Consider the following 22958-nt stretch of genomic DNA (forward strand, 5'->3'; position numbering starts at 1 on the left):
TAAATTAAATTCCAGTTATGGTCTCCAGCCCTATTGACAAATTAAATGCGAAATTTATCTGGAAAGATTCATGAGTAAGACTACCATCCACTGGCATTATTATTGATGAGACGAAGATATAGTAGCAGTAATGTCATCAACATAATCTTAATGCTGGCACCCTTTTCCCCTAATGACATTGATATGCAGATCAATTAATGTTTCCATCTCCACAGACTCTTCAGTTAAGAAAATGCACATACCAACATTAAAAGCAAGAAAGTAGACTAGGAATAACTCAAGAGGATATATTAAAGACACCTTTTAAGAACACATTTCAAGACTATGATTATTCTTACTGAAAAAAAAAAACTAAAATGCCACAGAAATTATGTTGCTGTCATTATTTCATGCTCTGCTATGTTCTATTATCTTACACCATTCAATTAAGGCAAATTATTTTGACTTCTACATTTTGAGTACCTGAATTTTAGTTTAATCAAAGCTGATAGCATTTCACAGTGAGGCTGTGAAATTGCAAAGTATTTATTTATGTGATTTTTTACTTCAGGAACAACGAGGAAGGATTTCATGAACTTTGTGCTATATATGATAGCATCTGAGAATAATTACTGGAATTGGATGTTAGTGGTTACCATCAATTTGATGCTTAAAGGTCCATAACTTTAGCAGTTATCAGGTAACAGACCTTTGTAAATGAGAACAGCAGTATGTAGGTTGGTTTTGTTTTGTTTTTGTTAGTTCATTTGTTAATTTTAACCACAACCAAATTGCCCAACTACTAGAGTTCTGTTTGGTTTTATATTAATAACAGACACTCTGATAATTATAGTCTTGATGTTTTAAAAGAAAAAATTAGCAATGACTAGCAAGCTATTTAATTAATCCTTAAAATAATTCATATGAAGCAATCATTTATTGTGTACAAATCTAAATTAAAGTCTAATTTCTTTCAAATGTGTCTAATCCTAATCATATGTCTTTGCAATGTGTTCTAACTAAGAATGAAGAAAAAAACATTATTATTAACAGAAAACCTAGGGCTCTTAGGACCATCATGTAGAAATTCAAAATCACTGCAGAGGTCAAATCTCAGCAGAAGTTACATCTTATTAGTCCATATGGAATAGTTGTATACAACCTAGAATCTGTAGAATTCTGTATATTATCACCTTCTAAACAAATAAGACCTGTGGACTTCTTTGGATATTCTAAAAAAGAAATCAGTTAAGATTTTTAGTACAGACAATGCCTGAATTTTGAATTGTAGGCTCCATTTATGGCTGAGAATAAATGATACCACAACCACCAGTATATCCAAAAGCTCAAGGCGCTACACACTAATCTTGAATGGGATAGCCAACAAGTCAAAGGATTGTCCCCAAATGCCATGAAACATAGCTCTATGCAGACTCTACCACTATTGGCCATAGATCTGTTCTACAATACACTCAATTTTTAGGGTATAGACCACTGGGCACCCACCACTTTTTATTCACATTCCCAATATGCTTCCGCATCTAGTAGCCACAATTCTGCAGTCATATTTCTGTTTTTTATTGGTGTAGTCTTGTCAGTCCTTTTGTTTCTTTATACTCATTCCATGTATGAATGAAATGATCTGGTATTTATCTTTCTCCTTTTGACTTATTCCTCTTATCATAAACCCCTTCAGTTCCATCCCTGTTGTCCCAAATGGCAAGATGCATCTTTTTTTTTAATAGCTTAGATTCCATTATGTATATATAATCTCCTCTGTTATTGAGCACTTAAGTTGTTTCTGTAACTTGGCTATTGTCGATAGTGGTGCAATGACTATCAGAGTACATATATCCCTTTGAATTAGCATTTTAATATTTATAGATAACTGGGAGTAGACTTGCTGAGTCATATGGCATATCTATTTTTATTATTTTGAGGAACCTCCATATTGTTACCCATGGGGCTGAATCACTCTACACTTCTACAACAGTGTAAGAAGGATGCTTTTCTCCAGAAGCCTTGTGATTTCTTATCCTTTTCATTCTCACTGGCGTGAGGTGGTATCTCATTGTGATTTTGATTTGCATTTCCCTGATAAGTGATGCTGAACGTTTATTCATGTACTAATTGGCCATCTGTCTTCTTTGGAGAAGTGTCTAACTCTTCTGCCCATTGTTTACTTTTTGTTGAGTTGTGTAAGTTTTTTTAGAACTTGGATGTTATCTCCTTGTTGGATGTATGATATAGAAATATTTCTTTCCATTTACTAGGCTGTCTTTTATTGGTAGTTTCTTTCACTGCACAGGAGCTTTTTAGTTTGATGTAGTCCTATTTATTTTTGCTTTTGTTGCCTTTGGAGTGGAGTTACTAAAGACATAACTGAAACAAATGTCATGAAGTATTTTGCATACGTTTTCTTCTATGTACTTTCCAGCTTCTGACTTTATACCGAAGTTTTTAATTCATTTTGAATTAATTTTGGTGTTAGTGCAAGAGAGTGATCCAGTTTTCCCAGCACCATTATTCAAAAATACTTTCTCCATTGTATTCTTTTGGCTCCTTTGTCATAGAGTAAGTGTCCATATATGTGGGTTATTTGCCTGCTTCCAGTTCTATTGGTCTATTTGTCTATTTTTATTCTGATACTATTTGATTACTATAGGCTAGTATAGTTTAAAGTTTGAAAGCATGATACCTTTTTTTTTTTTTTTTTGGTCAAGACTAGTTTGATTATTTGGTATCATTGTGTTTCCACACAAATTTCAGTAATATTTGCTCTATATCTTTGATGAATTCCATTGAAACTTTAATAGTGATCGCAGTGAATCTATATATTGCTTTAGGTAAGATGAACATTTTAACATATTAATTATTCCAATCCATGAGGGTGGAATATTTTTCCATTTAAAACTTTTCATTGCTAATTAAGTGAGACTGTTATTTCTCTTCTAGTTCATTACTTGCATATAGGAACAAACAGGGTTTTATATATTAATTTTGTAATCTGTTATCTTACTATAATGATTTACTATTTTTAATAGTTTTGAGGGGAGTCTTTAGGGTTTTCTATATATGTTATTTCATTTGCAAAGAGATAATTTTACTTTTTTACCCAATTGGAAATCTTTTTTGCCTAATTTCTCTAGCTAGGACTTCTAATATCGTGTTGAACAGTAGTGGTGAGAATGGACTTCTTTGTTATATAGCTAATCTTAAGAGGGACAAAAAAAAATTCTTATGATTGAATATGATACTATGGGTTTGGCATATCACACAACATATTATGTTGTGGTATGTTCCTGCTCTCTTTCACTAAGAATTTTTATCATAAATGGATGCTGAACCTTGACAAATGCCTTTTCTGACTCTATTGATACAGTGCTATTGTCTTTAGTGGAGACCCTGCCTGTGTGAAGCAGCCTCGTTTACCCACAGGTTTTCTCCTGTGGGTTTTCTCCACAAAATCTGCTCCCCACTCTCCGGCATCCTTGGCTGAGCAACAGCTCTGCTATGCGTGTCTTCTACCTTCAGAACAGCCTTCAGGTACTCTTTTCCACATACCCCCATTCTATGTAGCGTGAGTGTCCTTGGTCCACCCTGTTAAGTGCGTATTAATCTCTACTGTCCAAGGGATCTGTCAGTCCCACTCCTGGGACTGTAGGAACCAGGCCCTGTTGTTGCCTGTGCTGAAGCCTGTCTCATATGTGCCGTTTGACCAGGGCCTGCTCCACTGACTACTAGGGCTTGCCAGGTCTGCACTGCTTCAAGATCCTGCCCTGGTGCTCACTGGATATGCTGGGGCTTGCTTGCTTCTTCCAGGCTCAGTCCTAGGGCTCACTGGACTCTGCTGGGGCCTACTAATTTGAGTCACTTATCTGTTCCACTACATTGCCTGTGGGCTAGCCACTTGGCCCATTCCACTGCTTGTTTGGGGGCTTCTCCTCTGGATGTTGTTTGTACTATGTGCTATCATCCTGTGTTTTCCTTTCAGGAGTTATTAACTTTGTCCTGCTGCAGTCTGACTGTGAGAATATGGTAAATGTGAGTCCAGCATTTTCACGCTGCTGCCACTCTCCTCGAATTGATTTTTTGCCCACTATATAACTATAAAAACTGATGTTTAAAAAACAAATTCTGTTTCTCATGCAATTTTCCATCTTGACTCATTAACCAATGCTATTTTCACTTCTAACACTGGATCACCTGTGAATCTGGTCTTATTGCCTTCTTCCTCAGAGTTCTGTTTTTTGACAGTGTTTGTTTTTTACTTAATGCTAGATATTGTACATGATGCATTGTGCAGTCTCTGGATAGCACTGACTTATAGAACTGGATCACTCTATTCCCTGGCAGGAAGATAAGAGGAATGGCAGGTAGAGCATATTAATCCAAAAATAATTCAGTTGATTTGAAACAAGTTAGACACTTTTTATAAGGTTTAATTTACTCTGATTTCTCCTCTTCTTAGAGTGTAGTTTTTTAGAAATCTTAGATTGTAGGGTGCATACTAAGATTTCTCCCCTTTGATGGGTCCTGAAATCTAAATTTTGCCTCACATAGATGTGTATGTGTGTGTGTGTATACTGTGGGTGTATGCATGTGTGTATATGCGTGAAGTACTTCTGCTTTGATTTTGTTGTTTCCCTCTCTAAGCAGTCCAAGAACTCAGTAAATACTCAAGGCAGAAAGCCAGCTGACTCAGGCTTATTCTTTTAAGTATCTTAGTTTTCCTAAGTGCTGGTTGGTTGATGATCCAAAACATTTTTGTGTCTCCAGACTTAATTAGTTGCCATAATTTCTTTACTTTTCTGATCTTTCGTACTGACTTTGTTCATGAACTTTCCATTTAGATTGTGTCAAAAACTTGCAAATTCTATAAAGAATAAGTAGCTGCAGGTGTTTGCTCACTTCTCTGGTTACCTTCTGTGGTGAGAGCTCCAAGACAACCTTTAAATGTAGTAATTCAGGACTTGGCATGACCCAGCATATATTCATATTCATGGGTATAATTTATAAAAGCAAATCAATAGAACACAAAATCAGCAAAGGGAAAATAATGCATGGAATGGATGGAGAAAATACTTTTTCCAATGGAATCAAACAAAATGTGCTTAATTCCTTGAGTATTTATGTGTGGCATAAGTGAAATACCTGCCCTTAGAGATTTACTGCACAGGGTTTGTACTGGGAACAGGTTACACAGCACCTCATGCTTAGCATGTATCATGATGAGAGACTCCCAGAAGTAATGTATTCAGCACAAACCAAACAGTTATACCTAACAAACCAAGCAGTTATACCTAGTGATCTACCTTATCAGTTAGGGACAGGAGGAATACTTCCGTAATCCAAGTTCCCAGATGTCAGACAAAGGCCAAGCTTGCAGCAGGACTTTCTAGGATAGTGTCTCAGGCCAGCTAGTTCTTTTCTGTAAGTTCTCCCTGGGATTCTGGCTCCTATTCAACTAAAATTTCTATGACCTCAGTGATTTTGAACAATTTTAAAATCATTAATTTCCATTGTTGCTCTGCTATAGAAGTGCCTGGTTATTTTTCTTCTCTGCTAGACATTAATTTGAAAAATTATAGCATTTGAAACTTAAGATGATGGATTTTCTGTTCTTCTATGATATGTTCATTACCAGACATTAAGGTAACTTTAATTCAATTTTGGAACCCTGGGTGACTTGAGACTGTGTTAAATTCCCTGTATATGAATGTGCAGAATGGAGAAATGTACCTTTAATTTCCTGGCATTTCCATGGTGGAGCCTTTGGAGGTTCCAACCCTAAGCCTTGGGGCTTTCTAAGACTGACCCGTGACTTAGCAGGCACTAGGATCCAATTTTTGTCCTTCCAGAATCTTGGAAGTAGTAAAATGTCTGCTTATCCCCTGAAGGGTTTCTTTTAGAATTAATTAATACATCCAGGTAAGAAGTGACCCAAATACTGAAACTATCTCTTTAGAATTTCATATTTTAAAAAGATTTCATTCAGATTACCTAGTTGTCCATGGAAATTTTCATGTTAATTACCAATTCTGCCATTACCGAAAGTGCTATTCCCGTTCTATTTTACTTCCTACAATGTAAAAGTTGTTTAGATGTAATTTCATGAACAGGATGCCTGTCATGCACACAGGAGCATGGCATATAGGGAAGGCGAATATAAATCTAGATTCAAAGTGTTTATTACATGAGGACAAATACCTGCCTTTCCATGAAAAAGAGATTTGGTATAATCAATCTGCCACATACTGAGTATTTATTTAGTCACTTTAGAGCATGATATCAAGGGTTGGCCACTGTTGCTGGTAGATTGGGTTTTTAATTGTAACAGTAATCAGCCTAGCCCTGAAGAAAAAAAAAAAAAGTGTGTGGGGGGGTGAGAGTTGTCCATAATGTTGAAATCTGTGTATAGCATCTTGGCTGAAAGGACAGAAAAACTGTTAAGATAAATGTACTTTTCAAGCCTTCATTAGGTTAAATATACTATTTTAAAAGGCAAGTTAGGCCAGAAGTGAGAATTTATAATGTTGAAGTTACCTAAATCTTTTCTACTTTATTTTCTGATTAGGCTAAATATCACTCATGTGTACTGCAGATACACAGGAGAGAATATGGCAGAAACTAAGAAAGAAAGAAATTTCTAACACTGGCCCAGAAAGTCTTCATATCATCATTACTCCAAGTAAAAAGAAACAAGATGTATCACAATTTACTTTTTAAAGAATGTTTATGCAGCTACAGCTTAAAGAATCAAAACATTGAAGTCTTATGTGTTTCATCTTGTTTCTTGTAGATATACATTAGAAAATCAAACACATTTTAGAGACTTCTGAGTAGAAAAAGAACACTACAGTATCTTTTATGCTGCCACCCTTTTCCTAGATTGGATTCACATTCTATCTAGTAAAACAAATCTTTTTCCACTATCATGCTTTAGGTATTAAACTTCCAGAGTACTGGACTTCTGAGAGGGACAGATAATCATAGTCCAATAAGATAAGGATTCTGAACCAAGTGCAGTGGGGGTCAAGAAGATCCATCGGAAAACTTTGAGATCTTCAATAGAACCAGAAAAGCCACTCAAGATATATCAGTATGCTACGTTTTTAATTTTGACTTGTACTCTTTGACCAGGAAAGGACAAACAGACCTAAAGCCATCAATGTAGGAAAGAATATACCCCACCTATGTTAACATAACTTAGTAGTTTAGTCCAAAATTATAAACAAAGCAAAATCAATCTCTAATTTGTTATTCATATAAAGAAATTCCTATAGGAGGGAAACAATACCTGCTTACCTTGGCAAGCTGCTGGCTTATCAAATTAGTTTACTTACCAGGACTCTTTTTTGCTGTGTCCACCAATCCTAAACCATTTCATTAGGTCTGCCAAATGCAATCAATTCCTTGCAATCAGGTCTTGATAGACTTATCTTTAGAGCATAGATTCTTAAGTTCTACAAACATCTTTTGTTTTCTAGTTCTGAGACACATATCAAGGTGGCTTTCTTACTGCAGTATGCTTTAGTAGCCTTGATTTATTAATATCATGAACCTGCATTTTTAAGAAGTTAAGATTAACCTGCACTGTTTTTAATGGCTACATCATATTCTATTACATAACATGTAATTTATCCATTCCTCCATTAATGGTCATTTAGATTGCTTTTATCATTTTTGCTATTATAAGCATTGCTGCAATGAATACCTTAAATGTCTTTTTTTATACATTTGTGCTGAAATTTCTGTAAAATACAGAATTAACACAGAAGTGTAGGATTGCTAGGTCAGACAGTATGTGCATTTTAAAGTTTGACAGATCCGCTGGGTTACCCACCAACTTAGCTGTACTAATTTACAGTCTTAGCAAAGGCTTGAGGCTAATGATTTACCTACATTTATACTAATAATTGTAGGAATCCTTTTCACCTTTATCCACTAGGTTAAAAAAAAACTTATTTTAATTTGTATTTTACCATGTTTTAGACAGTGAAATAACCAGTTTTCCACAAAAACATAATTAACTAAAGTTCTACAAAATATATAAATTATTTTTGGAAAACTTTTCCTTTAACTTAAAACTATAATACAGATAGGATGGCTGAAATTCAAATATATGTTCATTATTCAGTATTTACTTAACATTTCCTTTTACTAAGTGTTACCTAAGTAAGAGTCATAAAACCTGTGTTCAAGGCCTACCTTTGCCACCCAGAAGCTATGTGACCTTGGACAAGTCGCCTGCCCTCTTGAGAGCTTCCGTTTTCTCTTTGGCAAAATAAGGATTAAATGAGATTATAATTTGAATGGCAAATATTAGCTATTACTACTACAATAACAATGCAAGGGAAATTACTAAATCACTAGAATTATTTATAAACTTCATTCTTAATAGGTTTAAAATATTGGTATTGTGATAGTCAGATCTATTAGGTGAGTCAATGGTTTCTCCGGACTACTGAAACCACCAGAAAAGTGCATATTTCATAGGGCTAACATACTGCTTACTAAATCACTGCTTAAGTTCTCTATAAGTACTCCCCAAATAGTAGTTTAGAAAATGTTACTTAGTTCTTACATGAAGTGGATTTATTCAAGTATGTAATCAACTACACATCAGATTATTTTTACAAGTCTCTAAGAGGGTTTTGTTTCTAAGCACACAGTGTATAACATGATTCAAGTAACACTATAAAGATTTCTTAGAGCCAAAAAAATAAAATTCTAAAACTTTGCTGAACTACACATTGGAGATCTTATCTTTGATTCTTTTCTGAAACTAATAGCAATCTAAGCTCCCCGTTCATTATATGTCTCAATAACCACCCATGCACAAAATCCTGTTAGAGACTAGGGGTATTAACCTCTGAAATCAAGAGATAAAGTCTCATATTAAAGTTAAAAAGCATTGTTACCTAAACTTGCCTGTGATTTTGGTATAATAATCAGCTAATGGTGTACTACCCAGAGAGCTCATCTTCTTCTATTAGATGTTCACTAATGGATCTGTCACACTTCTCATCTTTAGGCCATGTAAAACATAAAGCCAGGATGAGAAGCCATTGTCCTACGGCTTATTTCCAAAAGCTCTCAATAGCTCAACTCACCTAAGTCTTCCTCCTTTCTTCCTCCATATCATGACTTTTGAAAATTTTTATGAAGAATTTTTAATGAGTAAAATGATCTGGAAAAAACATTTTTTCAGTTTTTATTTCAATAAAACAAAAGGCAACACTGCTGTATAAAGTATTGCATGTGGAGAACATTTACACAAATATACAAAACTTCAAAAAACTAAACTCCAGTTTATTTCCACAGCCTTAAAAATGTAGAGAGCACATAAAAATATCCAAAGTCATAGTTTGTTCTTTAGGAATGTAAACTCTAGGAATACAATTAGAATTAAGCATATTTACTATGATTAGTATCTCTACATAACTAGAAGATAAGAGGTACACAATAAACTACACATGAAAAAGGAACAGTATGTGAAATGGCATCTGTGTGCACTAGTAGAAACTTAACAAGACGGGTACTCTAGAATTTTACTATTGAAAAAAAAAAAGTTTCCAAAAGGTTCACTGCTAGTCTCACCAGACATGCACAAGTTACAAAACACAGAATACAACATACTTATGCTCATTTATGAGGAATTTAACAATATTAAACACTAATGTGACTAAAAGTGTTTAGTATACTTTTACAAAGAAACAAATCTAAAAGTTCAAATTCATGCTAATTAAAGAACTAGAGTTCTGGAAAGATACTATGATATCTACAGTGTTTAATTTTTCTACTCATCAAATCATCCTTCCTTTAAATGTTTTTTTTTTAAAATAACTTTTCAGCAACATTATTTAACACATGTATTTCCTTGATGTGCTTCCCTTTAATGAAGTGTAGATTTATTGTGCCTAAAGATTCACATTAAGGAGTCTTGTGTTTGTTTAAAGTTATGAGTCAGGACACATTTTTCTCTATAATTTAAGCTTTCACACATTAATTTTGATGCTCCAAAATAGTCAAACTCCCTTAAAACTGGGATCATTTTTATTTATTTTGGTTTAAAATACACTTTCCTTCAGTTTTTGTTTTTAAATGAATAATGTTCATTGAGTAGTTGCTTGATTATTGAAATAAGCAATGAAAATTTCAGATCAATTTTATCATCATTTAAGAACTGAGAATTTCTACTCTTCTTTCTAGAGCTGACTTACAGTTCCAAAATGGTGTACAGGTGATTTCAGGCTGCTACTTGCCCAATCTACTTTGTTTCTCACTTGGAATTTAAAAGGCATATCCTGAGCTCTTGCTTCACTAGAAAATTCCAGGTAGTTGGTACTTCAGAAGTGAGAAGTTGGGTAATTACAAGAAGCATAGAGGTTTAAAATACAGAATGGATCTGCTCAGATCCTCTGGGCCATCGAGTGGAAGGCCCACAATTGGTACAGAGTCATTCTTGTGATAAAAGCTATTATTCTAGATATACAAAATGTCAGTGACCAAATGGTCAATTCAACATTTTCATGGGACTATGACTTACAAAAGCCATTCTAACTTTCAAATTTAGAAAGTCAAGTAGGAAGAGAGTAACAGGGATAACTATAATTGTTAACATAGCATAATCTAATATTTACAGTTGTTATAAATTTGTTTTGAAATGTATAACCCTTACTTGAAATAGTATCAAATGTAGTACAAAAAGAATTTTACTGCTATCATAACTCCACACTGCAGAAAATTAACTGGTGCTTATTACTTGGAGCAAAAGTTCAGAACCACTCCACCGGTTCTGAATAAGCCTTCAGATTTTTTATAAATATACACATGTAGATTTTTTGGTGCATTCTATAAGAGGGCAATAACCTTTTTATACTTAAAATTGTAGGTATTTACTGCCCTGATTCCATTTTTCATTATAAGAGAAATACAAAATGTTACATCTTCATTGTAAAAGTAGATGAGAATTGTTAAAAATTTTAAATTAGAGGACTTACTAAACCAAATGTCAATGTTATTAAAAACATTAATTACCTGCTAAAAACAATGATCTAGTTATCTAATAGATCTTGGGTTGTGAGATCATTGAGAATTCTAAATATGAGATAAGTCATTTGCTTAGCATTTTGATACTCTTCTAAAACTTCAATGTATAAAAATCACTTTACAATCTTGTAAAAATGCAGAGTCTATTTCACGGACCATAATCCTCAATTTAAAAAAAAAAAAAACAGTCTAATTCAGTTGCTCCAGGCTGCTCTGTAATTTTAACAAGATGCCAAATGATGCCAATGTTACTTGCTGGTTCCTCAGACCACATAAATAGCAAAGATCTAGAGCAATACCAAAATGAGTTTCCATAATAGTGGTTGAATATTAAAATGTGATCTTTCTTTTATTCCAGATAAAGTTTCCCCAAAATTATTCTACAGTATTTCTTAATCACCTTAATTTGCTTAAAATGACAGGCTTTTAAATTAATTCTTAAGACTATTAATGCTGTGAGACGCTGTGGAGAAATTCTTCACTAAAGAATTACAAAAGGATCACATGAAATTCACAGTGACATTTTGCAAATATTTAAACTGTACACCGCATTCCTATTAAGTAAAAATGTCAATTTTCACTTTCTGCTTGCCTTATTTCAGATTTGTTTTTTATTAAATTATACTAGTTAATTTTATTATATTTGTATTACTGAAACCAATCAAATTCATATATGTTAAAAAATATATTCTGGGCTTATGAATGAAAACAGTTCAGGCTTTTTGGAATATCTAATTTAAAAGAGAGTCAAAGCAGTTTTGGTGAAAACTGTACTCATAGTTTAAATGTTTTGGCACTCTTCAAGACATACAATTTTTCATGTACTTGACCGCTGCATAACCTATACAAGAGGAAATTAGCATGTTCTATGTGGCCACAGCTACCAACTAGAAATAAGAAAAACAATGTGTATAAATAGTAAAAGAGAGCAGGGAGACAGCTCCCTACGCCTTCCTCCCCATCATCTTCCTCTCTTCCTCAGCCCTTCTTTCTCCCTTGTACAATGTATTATTACTTAAGTATACCTGATTTACCAGAAACCTCTCATGGCTGAAATGACCACCAGTAACAAACACCAAACTCTTCACATCTATCAAGGTCACAGTTCCCTATATCTACATGTTTTTTAGCCAGTCTGACTTTTTTTATATTTATTTTTTGGGTAGAGACAACTACATCGATTCTTATTTCTTTCTTTCTTTCTTTTTTGATTCTTATTTCTATTGATGATTTCTTTTAAAATAGACATATTTACAAAGCAAGAAACCCATTCATTCTTTTCATATTTTATAATTTTAAGAACATGAACATAAATAACTAAAAGTAGTTAATATATAAAAGCCCTTTGTCTTTATATCATGTCTTTATTTTCTTTCATGACATTTTAAAGATGAAAAATTTACCTAATTTCCTTCATTTGCAGACAAACAACTCAATAGTACATCGCTGATTCTGGTATCTTGAGAGTTAATGTTGCAAGATTTACAGTGATTTTCAGGGAGTCTTCAATGATGTGTGCTCTGAATTGTAGGAATCCATATTAACTAGGATTTCTGAAGACCAGCAGCAGAGTAAGTCAACTGGATGGCCAATTACATCTTAGGAAGTTAAAGAATTTTTACTTGCTAAATCCAGATCAAATACTTTGAAACAACATACTTACTTGCAGTTTGATTTTTGATATAAAAAAGTTTACATCCTCTACCCATCTCCTGAAATCATCTAGTAGTCTGACTACTGAGTTAACAGGTATTTTCCAGCACTTTATATATACTGTTTTAACCTTAAAGATGATCTGGCTACATTATTAGTAGGCACTTTTCATACACATCATATTTGCTTTTTCATAAGCCTATTTTTCAGACTGACTTTCTGAGCAGCCAGCTTAGAATTCCTGGAATTGTACCTCTGCCTCGTTCTTTAAGAAACAGTGCCTGTTCATAGAGATTCCCTTTTATTCTGTAGGGCAAACCCACAGCTACCAAAATAGGAGTTGTTTAAAAAAAAAATAAAATAAAAAAGACACCTCACAACCTCACATGAGATGTGACAAGTCTGATCAGACAACCTGCCAAAATGTATTTTCATTCTGGTATTATTAGGGCAATAGCAACAAATAAGAAAAAAGACTCAAATCCTCAAATCAAGAGAGAAAAAACCACCACAAAATAACATGTCAACTAACTGCAACCTAGAAATCATTCCTTTCAAAAAGTCAAGATAGGCTTCAGAATTTAAGAAACAGGGCTCCCGTCAGGAACAGGAATGCAAGACCCTGCACACTTTCATAAAGAAGCAAATTCGTATACCCAGCTTCACCAGTTAAATGAGAGAACTGTTACAAATCAATCTGTGGACAAGGTAATGCTAATACTAGGAGGTCTCTGCTGACCTGATTGATGCTTCATTGGAAGTTCAGTTCTTTCAGAAACATAAATAAGCTTTTCTTCTTGGAGACTACAAGCGGAAAACCTATTGGCATCTATCCCAGTCCCACAGCCAACAGCAGGTGACGGGTTATGTGGGACAGTGACACCACTGACTTGTTCAAAGGACTTGCTAAATACAGTTGCAGCGGTCTTAGCCAAACCATGGCTACTAGGCTTAGGGAGGGATTGGCTGGTTGTTAATGTAAGTCTCTTCAAAGAGAGGAGCTCAAGATTCTCACTTTGGGCTCTTTGGGTTTGTTTTCGAGCAAAGTGATCTTTGCAAAATTCCCCTGTAGTTTCTTTTTCTTTTCCTCCAATTTTGCTTCCTCCTGAACGTCTCTGAGTCTTTCCTACATTTGTCTTGTTACTAGAATTGTGACTACTGTTTGATAAACCAGACTGGCTGGTACTAGACGCAGCCCTGGAATAAAATCCCTCGTCAACTTCAGATATCTCCATCAGTTCTTCTTGACCTGTTAATTCTGCATTTCCTAAACAAAAAAATAACAAAGATGAATTAACATTTTTAAAGCAATTTTTAGTGATTAATACCAAGTCATTTATTCTATAAGCAAATAAAAATTTAGCATAATTACATAAAGCAACAGATTACAGACCAAAATCAAAGGATAAATCAAATCATTCTAAAATGCAAAAATAGTTCACTGTAATTAAACAGCATTAATTTTGAGTAAATTAAACAAAAAGCATGCCAACCACATCCCACTATGTTTTTAGAAAGAGATCTCTTACTATTCATGCAAAAGATCAGAAACAATTAGGAAAAGTACTACACAGTAAGACTAAAGATAAACTCTCCTCTGGTATAGCAAGCCAGTACAAAATCAAAACTCCTGCCAAAGAACTTTAAAAAGAAAATTGTCACTAAATTACTTTAAGCGTTTTTTGAAATTTGCATTTTACATTGCAGATTATTCTACTAAAATAAAAAATAGACTGTAAGTTCAAACTTATTTATTCTACATACATTAACCTTCATATCAAAGAAGACAAAAGTACAGAAATGAAAAAAGTTGATTTCAACACATAAGCAGAAATTATTTTGAAAGTAATTTTCTGCCTCAGTTTTCATAACAATTTACTCAAAGACATTATAAGTATGACCATTCCAAAGAGCATTAAGAATCATTGAGAAATTTTGGTGCATAATTCATGCATTTTGATTATTAGATAACATGCAAAATTTTTGTGACTGTGCAACTGTTGCTTAAAACATGCAGCAGTGGCCCTTTGCCAGGAGATACCTTGGAGTGCGACTATATAGTGCTCTGCTAAAACTGCACTCTGCCAGGTGAGTTTATTCCATCCTCCATCATTTTTCTTACAGATTTTTGCCTCCTGATCTCTGGCAAGACTTTGCTCTCAGTTCTAGGCTCTGTGGCTGCTTCCTGCACACCCTGAATATGCTGAGCATCAAAATCGCCTAGTGTTCTGCCTTTTTCCCCATTCCCGGTTCTTTCTCCGGCCACATTTGTGACACTAATCTCAGGAATGACAAGGATGCCCAATTCAGTAGTATCATTATTGTTGTCAGGTTGCTCTAGAATTGAAGATGATAAGACAAAATGATGGCTGAAAACAAAACAAAATAAAAATGCAAAACAAGAAAAACAAAAGACCCAAAACAAAAATTGGATGACTAGATGTTATGAATTAAGCCAAATATTTGCACTGTAGAAATTTCCGAAATTTACAATACTCTTCAGACAATAGGTTCATATTTTAATTTTAAATGACAATGAAAACTCACAGAACATCAATTCATGCTCTGCATTTCTTCACATACATTTTTTGACATGGACTATGAAACAGAAATTTTTACAAAACAAAATAAAATCTATTATTTTTAAGATAAGACTGTGACTCTCTGAACTTAAGTCAAGTCTTAGTCAAATGTCCAAGGAACTCTAGCTCTTAGCAACATGTGGAACCAAGTCACTTGAAAATTCTCCTTGATACACCTTAAATTCCATTTTTTTAAATTAGATTACACTAAGACTGATTTAATAAGCTATGATACTGGAAAAAATGCTTATTCATCTATGATATCCTGGTTAGTAATATTATAGGTAATGCGTTTGTCTCATACATCAATTGTCTTGTATATTAGTAAATATAGCTGTGATATAACTAAGCAATCTATTTTTTCAGATTCATACTTATTCCACAAGTATAAACTGGCTTGTAACAGTTCATTACCACACCAGAGCAAAATAGGTTTGGAAAACAAGTTGGCTGTTGGTTCCTAATTCTGAAAATTTGATTGTAAAAGAAATAAAGGAATTAAATTCCTAGGTAGTGAAAATTTGATTCTGACTTAAACCACGGAGCATGGCTTACTTAAAACTGTCAAGAAAATATCTGTAATGGGAAAAATAACATGAATATATTATGAATCAGTAATGAAACTTAAACAGCTCAAAACGACAAAAGACTCAAAAACAGTACATACTCAAAATATGTAGACCATATAATTACAAATTTTTTCATGATAGGATTATCTGATTTTCCCTAATAATTCTAAAAACTGTGAAACAATAACAGGTAGTAAAGGATTGGAAGCTATGGGCCCTCCCTGGTGGCACAGCCGGTTAAAGCACAGCACTGTAAACTAGCCATAGCTGCTTAAGTGTTAGTTAGATCTCTGGCCCTAGAGGTGACCCACATGGCACAGCAGAACTCTCCTGACCTGCCCGCTGTTTCCCTCAGCAGTGTACTTCTTCAATCTGCCTGTTCTGCTCCCCACTATCTCTGGTGAATCCTCTCAACACCCCTGCACCTCTGGCCTGTACTTCAGTTCTGTATGCATAAATAAACAAAGTAAAAAAAAAAAAAGATTGGAGATTAGAGCCTCAAATATTCCTATGAATCCCAAACTTTGCAACACTTGGTATCAGCTGGGTTTCTTTCAGACCTACTGATGAGTGACTCTAACCCTAGGCATTCTGACTTAGTTAGTATGAGGTCTGATTTGGGCATTGAAATTTTTTCTAATGTGCAGCAAATATGGAAATCACTACTTTATTCTATTTATTTCAGATTTTGAAAATTAGGAACAAAAGTTATTATAGATGCCTTAGCTACTCCATACCCTGCAGAAATATATATTCTTGGAGATCCTCAAAGCCATGTGTTGCCCTGGGCCAGTGGACCAATGTGTTTGTATATAAATTTCCCATATACTTAGTGTTTCATAAAATTTTGACTGAAAGCTCTCTAAATGAAACTGTTCTTTCCTAGCTAGTAAAAGGCAGGTAGTATCACAACCACCTCCTTTGTGGGTGCTCCCTGATAAAGGTTTCGTGAGACCAAAACATTCCAGTCAAGCTGTTGCCTATGGCTAACAGCTGTCTTCAAAGTCGGGGTAAGTAAAGTAAAATCTTACAAGGTAAATGCCAGAGGCCACTGCACCCAGGCACTGTTGATTGACAACCAAGACTTGTCTGTTGACAGTTACAGAGCAATTTTCACCAAAAAAAAAAAAAAAATCTTTCAAAGGGACCATCAGTCCAAAAAAAAAGAGACATAACAAAGGCAGTGAATATTAAAATTAAAATTTAGGTTTGAGTAGATACCCACAGAGATGGCTAACAATAAAAAACAATACTACTTAATTAATAGGTATGAAACTTGTGAAAGCATTCACATATAGTATTCAATTATACCTAAAAGCAGAATTTTGGTGAGCCTCTGAAGTAGGTGATTTGACTTTCATTTATAGAAAAGGAAACTAAAGTTCAGAAAGAACTACACAGCTATTCAGGAGGATCAGATAACAAAATCTTTTAGCTTAAAATGTCCATTCTAACTATAAGTCTTTATCTTTAATTCATTAGTCAATTTGACTTAAATATCTTCTGATTTCCTCCAATTGAGTTTAACTTGTTCAGTGAAAATTTAGAATTTTGCAAGAAAAATGAACAATAGATGAAAAGAATAAAAAGTTAACACCAGGAAAATGGATTGCTAATCATATTTACTGGGACAATGGTACAGACCCACAATTAAAAAAAAATGGTATTGATTTTCTTAATTATGAAGTTAAATGGTAACTAGACATATGAGATACGTGTCTGTGATAAATATTATCACTTGTAAATGGTTAAAATGGCAGATTTTAAAATACTGCTTATTAAAGTAGATCCATCAAAAGCATGTAATTCTGGACAGCTAGAAAGAATAGAAACAATTCTCAATAAAGAGAGAGAATTTTGTAACCCAAACAAACATTTGTTATATGGTCTCATTTTGTCATCTTTCCAACTTCTTCCCTTGTATAATTCTGAGACTGAATCCACTGATAGACATATTTATATTGATCTTACTGCTTTGCCCATAAGCTACATGGCTCTCTACCTTACTTCTTTTTTACATTTCCATATTTCCCATATTTCATATACTTTCTTCCCTACTTTGTTTTTTTCTTAGCACTTAATTACTCTTTGATCTAAATTTATTTATTTAATTGTCTATTGCATTTAAATTCCAAGAGTGAGGGATTGTTGTCTTGTCACTACTAAATACCTAGTACTTAGGAAAGTAGACTGCATATAGCATTTTCGCAAACAGTAAATATTTTTTGATAAGTTGAATGAATCTCCTGTAATGAGATGAAATTACTATTAGAGTAATTAAAGGTGAAAAGGCATGTAAAAGATATGAGAAAGGTAAGCTAAAAATATTTTATTTGACTTAGTAAGAGGGGAAAAAAGCATACAGCTTATGCTAGTAAGAATTATTAGATGGCAGAAATACATAGAAAGGGTTCTTTTATTTTGAAAAGTAAAATATTACTTAAATGTAGAAATTTTTAGTAATGTCTAAAAGATTTTTTTAATCTATAGCTCTCGTATGTTTTCCAGAGAGCAATCTTATATAGCTAAGGAAGAAGTTAATCTCCTTTCTATAAATTCCTTTTAAAACTATATTAGAAAATGGTTTAAGGGAATATAAGTACATTAGAGAATAAAATGTTCAAAAGCCAAGAAACTTAAAAATCTATGCACTAAGTGTCATAATTGTTCTATACCTATAAATACAATACTTACATTTGACTTCAAACAATTCAAAAAGTTAAAAAAAAATCCAAAGGGAAACTTATTTTATTTTTAAAACCACTATTAATAGCTAACCTTCTCTCCAAATAGAGAAATGAAGAGAGTTAAAGAATGCTTTTAATTGACATTTCCAAACTGGCTCTGAAAGGCACTCAAATAATTTCTCCCTAAAAATTTCTTCTGGCTTAATGGAAAACAAAGTGAAACAAATTGTGTTATTAAAACTGATCATGTTAAGTAGTGATTTTTCTCCAATATAACTTTATTATCCTAAATATCTAATCCATTATGTCATGCATAAAACTCTTTATCCTAACTTTTGCTCTTGTATTTATTTTAGAGTTGACCTATATGAATAGTGGTAATTTTAAGAAAGGAACAATTTATTTATTCATAGAATTTACACCACTCTATACACAGACTACTTTATGAGTCTAAAGGATTCTATTTATAACACAATGCACTTAGAAAATTATTGACAAAAATAATAACATAAGATGACACTTTAAAAAACAACCTGTATACCTTAAATATCTACACCACAAAATTTCTGACATTATGCAAAGTATTTTAGAGTAACCCTCAAAAGAAAATCATACACAGTTCTTTACAACTATAAGGCATAAATATTTTAAACATCATAAAATACCCAAATAAATTCATACCCTTTAATCTAGACATTTTATGTTGATAATTCATTTTATTCATTGGAAGAAAAATGGCTATATTTACTAAGCTATTCATTGCAGTGTTATCTATAATAGCAAAAAAAAATAGAAACAAATTATTTAACATAGTCAGGAAATGGTTAAATAAACAATTTAGTATCAACTCAGTGTGGCATTGTGTAGCCATTAAAGTAACTGGAGTTACAGGAGCACTTGGAAATACATTCAACAATGGTAATTGAATGAAGCCAAAATAGAAAAAAAGTGGAGTACAAATATGAAATATACATATACATATGGAAAAATCTATAAAACCATAACTCTTTAAATACTAGGAATATAAGTTAGCACATGCCCTATTCAGTTTACTGTCATTGCTACACTGCTTTTTGATAAAATAAGAAGATACAAATTGCTCACACATTTAAAACTCTTTCTCACTTATACAGTCATTCATGTATTCAACTACTATGTACTAAGCACTTACTAGGTACCAGGCATTGTTTTAGGTGCTGGGGATACAATGGCCAACTAGGCAAAGATTCTAGCCTTAAGAACTTATACTGTAGCTTGGGAATTAAGTATATAAGACAAGAAATTAAAAATAATAGCTGAGAGTAAGCAGTATCGAAGAGGCAAAGTCTAAAATAAATGAGTGGTCTGGGAAAATCTCTTTGATGAAGAGACATTTGGGCTTATATATCATTGCTACACCATGATATATACAGAGAAAGAGGAAAATCAAACTGGTACTTATTCATCATTTAAATTTCAGCTTATATATCTCATATTGCCAGTATAAATTTCCAGTATAAAGCAGAAATGGCTTAATAGGTTGAAGAGAAGAAGGGTGAGAGTGCTCTTCAAGTGAGGTCCAAGTGGTAGGCAAGTTGTGATATCACTGGCACCATCTCTGCCTAGTACAGAGTCTGGATTTCATTCTGATCACCAAGGGTAGGCATTGGTATGGATTACCTGTATAAACTATTTGCATACTTTTATTAGCATCTTTTGATTAATAGAAGTCAAATTTGGATAGCACAAAATATTGAGCAGGAAATGTGTTAAAAATAATAGCATGCTATGTTGATGACACACAGGTGAATTGATGGTAGGAAGCCCAAGGGGATTACAACTGATATGGGAAAAGGCACAAAATCATGCAAAATAAACTATTATATTATTTTTAAATAGAAAAAAACATGTAAAAGTAAAAAAAAAAAATAGCATGTAGCAATGCAGAGCCTGGTCTAGTAATTTCAAGGCAGAATAGAGGAATGAGAAACCACCACAGAAATAAGGACTTCACATTAAGAGGCTGCCCTCTTAGCATGAACATAAAGAATGTCAGACTTAGAAATGTGGGTCTTGAAACCAGAAGTAAATGTTCCAGGTAAGAAAAAGAGCAGCGTGATACACAAAAACAAAAAACAACAACAAAAAAAGATTGAACCAGAACAAATTTATTACAAGATAACTATGCCTGTTTGAGAGCTATTTAGATTTCCTTAAGTAATAAATAGTCATACCTTTGGTTTTTGTGTATATAGTAAATGATAAAATTTACTCATCCAACTTATAAAGGTGGATTCAATCATTCTCAATAGCATCTTTTGTCATCTTTATTAAGTCTTAAGTTAAAAAAAAAGAAAAAAAGCAACCCCTCTGAGAATTGCAACATGTTGCTGAAGATGAATTCTCCATTAGGATTAAAGGTCGTCACCACCAGACAAACCAAAAACAGGTAAGAAAATCTCTTACAAGCCTATCAAAGCTTATTTCTCCCTCTGTAAATACTGTGCAACAAATAGTTATAAATAGGGGGGCATTACTCAATAATAAGTAGCAAGAAATAACTTGCTTACAGAATTAGGTTTAGTAAAAAATGTAGAACATAATAATTTACAAACAGGTGTTTTTGCCTCATAAGCCCAGTAATACTGAAATACTATGTTTCTCTATGTAGAAAATTATTTATTTTACCTAGAGGTGGCCTAAGATTTTTTTTTCTAAAATATTAAAAATATATCTACCATAGAAGCCAGCAATTCCACTCCTTGGTATTTATCCAAACAATTCAAAAACACTAATTTGAAGGGTTATATGCACTCCTGTGTTCACAGCAGCATCATTTACAATAACCAAGTTATAGAAACAGCTTAAGTTGCTAATGACAGATGAAAGGGTTAAGAAGATGTGGTGTGTATATGTGTGTGTGTGTATACATACATACATACATACATACACACACACACACACATATATATATGGAATACTATACAGTGATTTAAAAGATGACCTCTTGCCTTTTGCAACAACAATGATGACCTGGAGGGGATTATACTAAGCAAAATAAGTCAGAAGGAGAAAGACAAATGCAGGATGGTTTAACTTGTATACAGAATACAGAGAACAACATAAAAGTTAAGATGAAACCAAATCAAAAACACTAGAAATGTAACTGTAGAATTGAAGCTACCATCAGGGATGGGCAGGAAAGGAGGGAGTAGACCCAAAGGCCTATGATAGAGAATTATGGGTGCTTTGTTGGTAGGTATGACATTGTACCATATACCTAAAGGGCTGTGAACTTATACCTCTGAATCATTTACAGTGTTGTAAACCAATATTATGCCAGATAAATAAAAATTTGTTCATGTGTATCAGTTATACCAATATCATACTTCAGCTCTGGTTAATTTGTCCTTTTTTCTTGAGACAGCAAATAGTTTTCAATATATTATTTTGTCCTTCACATCAGGAATGCTAGTTAAAATTCAAGCAATGCTAACTATGATCAGAAGGAAATGCATATATTTGGTCCAAATATTTTACCCTCTATTTGGGAAAAGAAAATTTGTTCCTCAAATAGAATTTTAGAATCCAAAAATAATGGGTTCTCAAAATGATACTGAGGACATTTAAGCCTTTTTATAAAACTGCTGGATAGTTTTTTATTTTTTCCCTAAATTTCCTTAATATGTTTAGGCAACTTTGAAAATTAAAACATTATAAAGTTCTAATTGCAGATATAAAATTCCAGTGGATAATTCAAGTTTATATTATGTTTGAGTTTAACACAATTACCATTTCTGGTTTTTCAAAATGCTTTTGTAACTATTGGCAACCTTATTTCCCATCAGCTTTTCTCATAAAATCAAATTCATAAAATAAATGTTTCATCTCAAGATTTATGACATTTACCTTCTGCAGTATCTGAAAAGGAGATGGAAAACAGAGTGGTTTTAATTCAGCAGAGCAGGATGAAAAAGAAAAATACTGCTCTAGGAAGGGAAGTCAAGAATACCCTAAAAAAAGGAGAAACTGCAACCTACCTTAGAGATAAGGAGTACTTTAGACTAGAACATTTTGGTGTCCTCTGGACAAAGAGGATTTACACTACAAAAGAGTGATAAACAAGAACAAGCTATATTCTATATTTTCTCCATGACCTAACTTACTTTTTATAATTATTTTCTAAGCCCTCATTTGTGACTTTTTTGACACCACATGAGAAGCTGCCCAAGTGTGAGTGTTGGATAGAGGATAGGTGATAAGGCAGTTACTTTCATGAAGCGTAGCCCTGAGACAGTGCTAACCCCTCAAGCAACATACAAAACAAAATCTGGAAGATATTAGTATCTAATAAATTCAGTATATTCAATTAAACTTTTCTCTGCTTTTGGTAATTTACTCCTATAAAATATTCTGGAAAATGGCATTTATTTTATTACAAGATATAGATCTTA

At 33.3% G+C, this 22958-nt stretch overlaps 1 protein-coding gene across 2 annotated transcripts in view; it reads right to left on the minus strand.

The window, feature by feature from the left end:
- Positions 1 to 12269: 12269 nt before the first annotated feature.
- Positions 12270 to 22958, minus strand: part of FAM126A (family with sequence similarity 126, member A) — a 59954-nt gene continuing 49265 nt past the window's right edge. The window contains exons 11-12 of one of the 2 annotated variants that reach the window (XM_012721089.1): positions 14729 to 15024; positions 12270 to 13954 (exon numbers count right to left, since the gene is read on the minus strand). In XM_012721089.1, coding sequence (XP_012576543.1) covers positions 14756 to 15024 — 269 coding nt within the window. In that variant the 3' untranslated portion in view covers positions 12270 to 13954; positions 14729 to 14755. The remainder of the gene's footprint in view (positions 13955 to 14728; positions 15025 to 22958) is intronic. The other variant, XM_004676764.1, reaches the window with a different exon arrangement.

Source organism: Condylura cristata, unplaced genomic scaffold (assembly GCF_000260355.1).
Source record: "Condylura cristata isolate star-nosed mole 26May11 unplaced genomic scaffold, ConCri1.0 scaffold00005, whole genome shotgun sequence".
Lineage (NCBI taxonomy): Eukaryota > Metazoa > Chordata > Mammalia > Eulipotyphla > Talpidae > Condylura > Condylura cristata.